This window comes from Nicotiana attenuata, unplaced genomic scaffold, assembly GCF_001879085.1.
Source record: "Nicotiana attenuata strain UT unplaced genomic scaffold, NIATTr2, whole genome shotgun sequence".
In the NCBI taxonomy this organism is placed as follows: domain Eukaryota; kingdom Viridiplantae; phylum Streptophyta; class Magnoliopsida; order Solanales; family Solanaceae; genus Nicotiana; species Nicotiana attenuata.
Genome location: NW_017670761.1, coordinates 111,002 through 119,309, shown reverse-complemented (window position 1 = coordinate 119,309; position 8,308 = coordinate 111,002). Strand labels below are relative to the sequence as shown.

The window sequence follows — 8,308 nt, the reverse complement described above, 5'->3', positions numbered from 1 at the left end:
CCCAGGACGCCGGAATGTTGTTTTTGCAAGAATAACCACAATATTAACCTGAGTCAGTCTTTTCCCCATAATCAACACCATTTTGCAGAAACATCCCTAAAAACTTTTCCCAAGCGCTGAAGGGCCGTATTTGCAAAAACAATCCATATTTTGTCATTTAGTTATTAAACTGAATTTTCAAATTTAGCCACTTTGTGTTTTCTAAAACAATATCGGTTTTGACCCTTTGTCCTAATTTGCAATGAGCACTGTTGAGAATTTACCTTTTCGGATTGTAGACGAGATTCCATTGAGACTCCACATGTGGTGGAGTGACCTAGGGGAGGTCGGTCAGCGTTCCGTGACCAAGGCACTGGGTGGTCTCATCGGTCTTTTGATGATTAAGCCAATGGTTGATCTGATCGAGGCATTGATACCGTTCTGGGACACAACACATAATGTTTTTCATTTCTCGGATTTTGAGTTGACTCCTATGCTTGAGGAGATAACAGGTTATGACGGATATGACAGGGGTCTTAGGCATCAGTATCGAGTAGCCCCGAGAGCTGTGACCCCTCAAGAAGTTTTGGAACTTTTGAGCATTAACCGACAAGTTAAGAAAGAAAATTTGGCCGAAGGTTATTGTACCTTCCACTTTCTGTACAGCTGGTAGGGGGACCCTCACGGATTTGAGGCTCCAGACACTGGTTTGTGTCATCAAGGAAAGAAAAGCAAGTGGGAGTCGCGCAGAGGTTTAGCCTTCATAGTCGCATTTTGGGCACTCTGATATTCCCAAAGGAGGACGGACATATAGAGTTGGGCCTTGTAGGGGTGGCTGACTTTCTGGACAAGAAGGCCAATGGTACTCTCGTGCCAATGATCATCAAAGAGATTTATCGAGCTCAACCACTTGTCGACCTGAAATTCTTTGAGGGTTGTAATCTGTTATTGCAAATGTGGCTTGTGGAGCATCTTTGTTATCGTCCTAGATACATGAACTATGGGCTAACCAGACTTAGTTTCATTGAGGAGTACGAAAATAGGGTAAGTGGCTATGAGTTGCCGGAGGATGCTGAGGCTTGGTTCACACGTCTGTGTTCGCTAACTATAAATCAAATTGAGTGGACTTTCAGTTGGCTTTCAGTCAAAGAAGTTATCTACATTTCTACCGATGTGTGCTTTCTGCTATTGATGGGTCTTCGGAGTATTCAGCCTTACACTCCACATCGGGTTCTACGCCAGTTAGGAAGGTATCAAATGATCCCTCATGATGAGGATCTGAGTACATAGGTTGTTGAGTTACGCCCATGGGCTGATTTTCCGGAAGAAAAGGTCCGCCAAATTTGGCATCAATGTAGGTTTCTGGAGCCACAAACTCAGGTGCGGAATTTAGCATCCGTGGAAGTAGAGTCTAGCTATACGGCATGGTATGGTAACAGAGTTCGGGTTAATCAAGAGTCGGAACGGCCCGCCAAAAGGCCCAATCTCCAACAGTTCACAGATGGGGCATAAGAACATTAGGTTTGGTTAGCCAAAGAAAAAGAATATCGGGTCACCATCAGGATTTTTAAAAAAATTAGGCCAGAGCCATTAAATTTGAGAGTGATCTGCAAGCCACCGAAGATGAGGGAGAGAAGAAAAGGTTAGCTAGAGAAAATAAAGCCCTCTGAGTCCAACTCCGGGAAATGAGAATAGCCGCTGAGAGGGATGTAAAAAGTGAAAGAGACCAAAGAATCATGGGCAACTTGAGGCAAAAAGTGTACGACCATGCGACCGATCTAACAGAGGCCGAATTTTTTTTAGCAAAATCTCGGGAAAGGATGGTCCAATTGGGGAAAGATGCAGAAGACGCACGAGGTTAGTCCACCAAGAAAAGCAAAATTACGAAAAAAAGGTTGCAATTTTAAGGAAAGAGTTGGCCGCTCTTGAAAACGAGAAGGGTCAACAAGTAAAAGACTTCAAGACGGAGAGGGAGAATTGCTATGCATTGATTAACAAGGTGGAATGGAATGTGTTGAATTAGCAAAATCAGAACAACAATGCCATGCATATAGTGGAAGCCCGAGAATAACTAATTACATGTTGCTCCAGAACGGAATGCTACCAAGCTTAGAATCAAAGAAATAGTTGACTACACCACGATGAAGTGCAATGAATGTGAGGATATGACTAAAGATATGTTCTTTGCTCCAGTGTTGTCTTTCGCTCGCCATGCCATGGCCAAACTAGAGTTCCTCCATGATGAGCTTACATGCGGACTCGCATCGTGACCGACTAAAGTCACTGGGACCTAAGATTAGAGTTTGGTAGTCATCTATCTTTTAAATTGTATCAGTCATTTCAATTATCGAGTATGTAGTTTACTTTTCTTGCTTCGAGTCTGTTTGTCTTTCGTCCATTTCGAGTCTGTTATTATTTTGCTCCAAGTCTGTATGTTTTTCTTTTAAAGTCAGTTGTCTATGTTTCCAAGTCTTTGTAATGAAAAACCCAAAAAGATTTTATTTATGAAATATTTAAAACCCCAAAAATTTTTTGCTTTCATTTTACATTCATTTCCCTTAACTATGTGATGATCTGATTCATGCGATGTCATGATATGTAGGCAATCCCCATCGGATGTGATTATATCCATCAACAAAGTGAGTGAAAAATAAACCCCAAAAAAGAGATAAATTAAGTGAAAAACAAACAAAAAAAAGAAAGAAATAAAGAGTGACAAAAAATAGGAGGATAAAAATCAAGAGAAAGAGAGCGTTAAACCAAAAGAGAGCCAGAAATCGTAGAAAGAGTCCAGATATTTAAAAGCCAGGATGAAACACGCGAGCGTTGCAAACACATGGTAGAAACATTTAACTATTTAGGTGCATTGCATCCCAACATGCGATTTCCTCAGGTGGTTGGTTCTTGTTGGTAATCTGGCTTTCCATCCTTACTTCACAAGATCTAAAGGAAAGGTTCCGATGGCCTACGAAAGCAATCCACACATTATCAAACCAAAGGATAGCCCGACATCGACTATTCCACAACTAGAATCAGCAACTGTTGAAGAGAATTGCGTCTCCGCATGTTGGAAATGTGGGATGCATGATCTAATGGTAGGGAACCATCGAGTACAATTCCTGGGTTCCCTGAGTTGATCCCAAGGTCGGGTGGGAATCCAGTGTCCCTGTGTCTAACCCATTCATCCCATGCGGGCACCCTCAAATGTCGTCTAACGGTCCTGGAATGCCTTCTATGGTTCACCCCCGGGCGCTGGTTTTTATGGAACCTCCAACATTGTTCTTCGCAGTGCCTGTCATCACCACGGTGCAACCGATCGTGCCCAGGCCGTGTTTTGAACCTCCGACATTCACATTCCAGGGCCAACAATTTCAGCAGGATATGACTTATATCGCTCTGGACTCATATACTCAACATCCAAAGTATGAGTTTCTGGCTGAACCAGAATGAATAGTCAAAAATCCCGAGCAGGAAGAAATGGATCGAAAAATAAAAATCCTGGAGCAGAGTTTAAAGAACATGCAGGGCCTGAGCGGCCAAAAGAGTGTCTCCTACTCTGACTTGTGCATGTTTCCCCACATCCATTTACTATCTGGTTTCAAAATGCCAAAATTTGAAAAGTACGATGGGCATGGAGACCCAATCGCCCATTTGAAAAGGTACTATAATCAGCTAAGGGGTGCTGGCAGAAAAGAGGAACTTATAATGGCATACTTTGGAGAGAGTCTGGTAGGAATTGCCTCTGAATGGTACATAGACCAGGAAATCTCTCACTGGCACGTATGGGACGACCTTGCCAAAGATTTCGTCTGCCAATTTCAATACAATGTGGATATTGCTTCGGATAGAAACTCCCTACCTAATCTGAAAAAGAAATCCACGAAAAGTTTCCGTGAGTATGTTGTTAAGTGGTGCGAGCAGGCTGCCCGTGTGAAGCCTCCAATGGATGAGACATAGATGGTCACGACTTTTTTGCAGGCCCAAGAGGCCGACTATTTCCAAAACATGATGTTTGCCATGGTAAAGCCATACACTGAAGCCATAAAGATTGGGGAAATGGTTGAAACGGGTTGAAAACAGGACGGATATTGAGTCAGTCAGCCCTTAAAGATACATCGCAAGCCATCCAGAGAAGAGGTAGTCATGATGGCTTCAAGCTTGAGGTGGTCTCGCAGATCATTTAACCAATCTTATATGCCACCCCGAACCCCCAACATTACTACCCACACTGTGATGTTGTATACGTCGTGGCACCGCCTCCTTGTGCGATGATGAACGCACAACCCTACATACGGCCCCGATAAAATTACAATCAAAACTGAGCTCCACCTCCCAGAAATAACCGTCCTTACCAAGCTCCATATAATCCTCGCCCACCACAAAATACACCCCAATATAATCCATGGCTCCGCGAGTCTCCCGGAAGAAAATATTTCACCCCCATCGGTGAATCATACCCGAGTTTGTTCTAGAAGTTGAACCAATTGGGTTTGCTACAACCTGTGGCTCCGAATTGGCCAACCCCGAGTCTCCGACATACCTGACTGATACCAGATGTGCATACCACTCGGGGTTGGTAGGCCATGATACAGAAGATTGTTGGACCCTCAAGAGGGCGGTTGAAGACTTGATTGAAGTGAAAAGAATTGTGCTGAGGGATGAAGAGGCTCCCAATGTAACTAATAATCCATTGCATTCTCATAATAACGGGCCAGTTATCGGTATGATCTGTGATGATGAAAAATTTAACATGGCACTGAAGGCTACTATTTCCATTGCTAGTTTGGTGGAAAAACCTAAAGCAGCAGCAAAACCGACAAAAATTAAAAAGAAAATAGCTCCGGTCCCTCAGGTCGTTGAAACGAAAGCTGAGTGACACCTGCCAAGAATTTGGTTCTTTATGTTCTAAAAGCCCCGAGGAAAGAACAACTTGTCCTCAGCACTCCAAAGAAGTTTGATGAAAGGAAAGTTACATTGAACATGCCAATGTGGTACGTACCGAAGGGAACACATATGGCCCGATGGCCGATGATATCACCAAGGTTGACTAAGCTTATCAGTCCCACACCACAGAGTCCAATGAAAGATCCTATAGTAGTCCCTTGTAACTACAACAGAACCGTGGTTACTTACAAGGGGAAAGAAATTGCGGGGGAAGTAAATGAGATGACTCGGTCTGGGAGGTACTATACCCTGGATGAGCCAAGTAAAGCTAAACAAAATAGGGACAACCATATGCCACCAAAAAAAACCGTGAGCAATGAAGAAGCGGAGGAATTCTTTAGGAAAATGAAAACCTCGGAGTACTCAATAATTGATCAACTCCAGAAAACTCCCTCCAAGATATCACTTATATCTCTATTGGTGAGTTCATATGAACACCGAAAGGTGCTACTCAAAACATTGCACGAAGCCTATGTCCCAGATGAAACTACTGTTGTACGATTGGAAAGAACGGCCGAGAGATTTTTTGAGGTTAATAAGATCTCATTTAGCCGTGATAATTTGCCTGTATATGGAGCTTCCCACAACAAATCCCTCCACTTGACTGTTGGATGTGAGGGCTACTATGTGAAAAGGGTTATGTTGGATGGCGGGTCTGGAGTAGATATTTGTCCCCTCTCAACAATCCAGAGGATGGAAATTGGTACAGAAAGAATTCGGGCCAACAATGTGTGTGTGCGAGCCTTCGATGGGGTTAAGAGGGATACAATCGGAGAAATTGATCTAGTTTTAACTATTGGCCATGTGGACTTTGAGGTTACCTTCCAAGTCCTGGACATGGAAACCTCGTACAATTTTCTTCTTAGCAGGTCATGGATTCACGCTGTCGGAGCTATTACGTCCACTCTCCATCAGATGATCAAGTTTGAGCACGACAATCAAGAAATCATTATCAATGGAGAAGATGAGCAGTCTATTTATCGGGACCCCTCAATCTTGTGTCTTGAAGCCAGGGAGGGTATTGAGCACATCGTGTATCAAGCTTTTGAATTTGTGGTCGCTGACCAGTTTGAAGAGGGGCCCCCTCTACCTCAACCTTGATTGTCCAATGCTTCAATTATGGTTTCCACCCAAATGATCAAAAATGGGTACAAGCCCGGATAAGGGCTTAGGGCATTACTGAGCCAATTTCCCCGATCGTGAATGAGAAGCCTTTTGGGTTGGGTTGCTGAGCTACATTAGCTAACAAAACATGGGTTGGAAAATTCAAAGAAAATAGGTGGGTCCTGTCATAGCCCATCCCACATCTCTCCCGGTCATTTGTCAATCAAAGTATGTGGAGGAAGGAGAAAAGGACTTCGCGGCCGAAGAGATTAAAGATATCTGCGGAGCTCTGAAACAAATGCTATATGAATCTGACATGGTCCAGCCAGGGGAAGGCACGAGCCATGCCGAGGTTCAATACATGGGACCCAATTTCAAGCTCCAAAACTGGGAGGCTACCTCGTTCCCCGTCAGGCGGGAATCCCGGTAGTTCGGTCTTGCTATCTTTTCTATATTACGAGTTATTTTCAGGGTGTAACTCGAATGTTTTACTTTACTGTCTTTAAATTCTAATGTAAACCCATCTATCTTTTAATTCAATGAAATTAAATCAATCGTTCATCGTTCATACATGTCTCTTTTTATTTTTATGATTTTGCTATTTTTCTTATCTTTCTCTTTTCAGTTCTAATAATGCGGACTTTAATAACATGACATGCTTGCGGACGTCATGTCAGATCCTAAAATGCCGTCTAATTCTGAAATAATGAATCAAGAGCCGGAATCTGGTGAAGTTGAGGCTTTTAGGGAAATAAATCGAGAATTGGAACAATTTGAGATAAGCCTAAGCTAAACTTAAATGAAACTAAGCCAGTTGATTTGGGCAATTCAGAAGAGATCCAAGAAACCAAGATAAGCTTTCACGCCGATGAGAGAACCAGAGATGCCTTGATCCAACTTTTGTTTGAATTTAAAGACATGTTTGCATGGTCTTATGATGATATGCCAGGTGTTGATACCCAATTTTTTCCTCATATATTTTTAAATACACATACATACTTTCAAAAGATTGTACATGCATTTACAAACACGCACAAGTATTTTTACAATTTTTCTATAATTTTTAAAGTCCTTAAATCAATTTATTTCTGTATTTTTAATAATATAAATATCCAATAATTATTCCTCGTATTACTTTATGATGATTTAATCATATAAATTCATCATTTTTGCCCATATAAGTGTTCAATTGCATTTTTATAATTACATTAGAATTTTTTTAAGACTATAACTGCATGTTTTGCAATAATAGCCCATATATATGCATAATTATCTTATCTATACAGAAAATGACTTTTTACATTTTTATAATGTTAAGTAATGATTTTAAATCATTGTCATGCACAAATCACATTTCATTTATAAATTATTTATTAAATTAAAAAGGTATTTAAAACATAGCCCGTTTCTTAATTAAATTCCCTAACTTAACCCAACCCAAATACCCGTCCAACCCGACCCAGAACCCCCTCTGATCGTGGCTGTTGATCTTTGAGATCAGCAGTCCACATTATTTCTTACCTTTTAAATCCAACAAACCCCAAAACCCTACCCACTTCTCTCAGACACCGCCGCCCTCTTCTCCTCTCTTCTCTCTCAGACGCTCTTAAACCCTAGAGCGCCATCACTCAAAAACTCCCTCCAAATCCCTTCGATTCCCAACCGAATATGGAATCATTTGGTGATTTACCGTCTTATCCGACCTCCTACCTCTTCTGGTTGTTCGACTTTCATGTTACTTAATGGGATCTCAAGGGATTCGAACCAGATTTGGTTCAAATCTCTCATCTTTTCGATTAATCCGCCTATATTAATCCCTATGTCTGTGAGTACTATCATTTTTGTGTTTTCGTGGCTTCAAATCTCTGGTTCGAACCATATTTTCTACCTCTGTTCATAAACCTAGCTATTTTTGTTAAATCCGTTTAGATCTCTTTAGATCTAAGACGACTTTGAGTTTGTTTGGTATTTTCCTTAAGATTTTTCTGCTTTTACTATTATTGTTAACCGATTTCGTTTTACCCTAGGGTTTTGATCCCTAACGGGTTTTCTATGAAAATGATTAGACATTTTAATGCTTTCAACTATGGTTTTCTTCTTTACTATTTCGACCGATCCTTTTTGAATTTCATCTCTATGCCTTTGACATATCCTAGGGTTTTGATTCTCTGACTATTTATCCTGTTGTCTTTTGCCCGTTACCTTTAACTCTGTCAATTAAGTTGTTAATTGATTCACTTACCTAAATTAGGGTTTGAATTTAGTACCCATATTTCCTTAT

At 41.3% G+C, this 8,308-nt stretch overlaps 1 protein-coding gene across 1 annotated transcript; it reads left to right on the top strand.

The window, feature by feature from the left end:
• Positions 1 to 241: 241 nt before the first annotated feature.
• On the top strand, positions 242 to 1,269 carry LOC109243076. Its single transcript, XM_019409968.1, has 2 exons — positions 242 to 648; positions 702 to 1,269. Exons 1-2 carry the CDS (start codon positions 242 to 244, stop codon positions 1,267 to 1,269), a joined length of 975 nt encoding a protein of 324 aa, XP_019265513.1.
• The last annotated feature ends 7,039 nt before the right edge of the window (positions 1,270 to 8,308 follow it).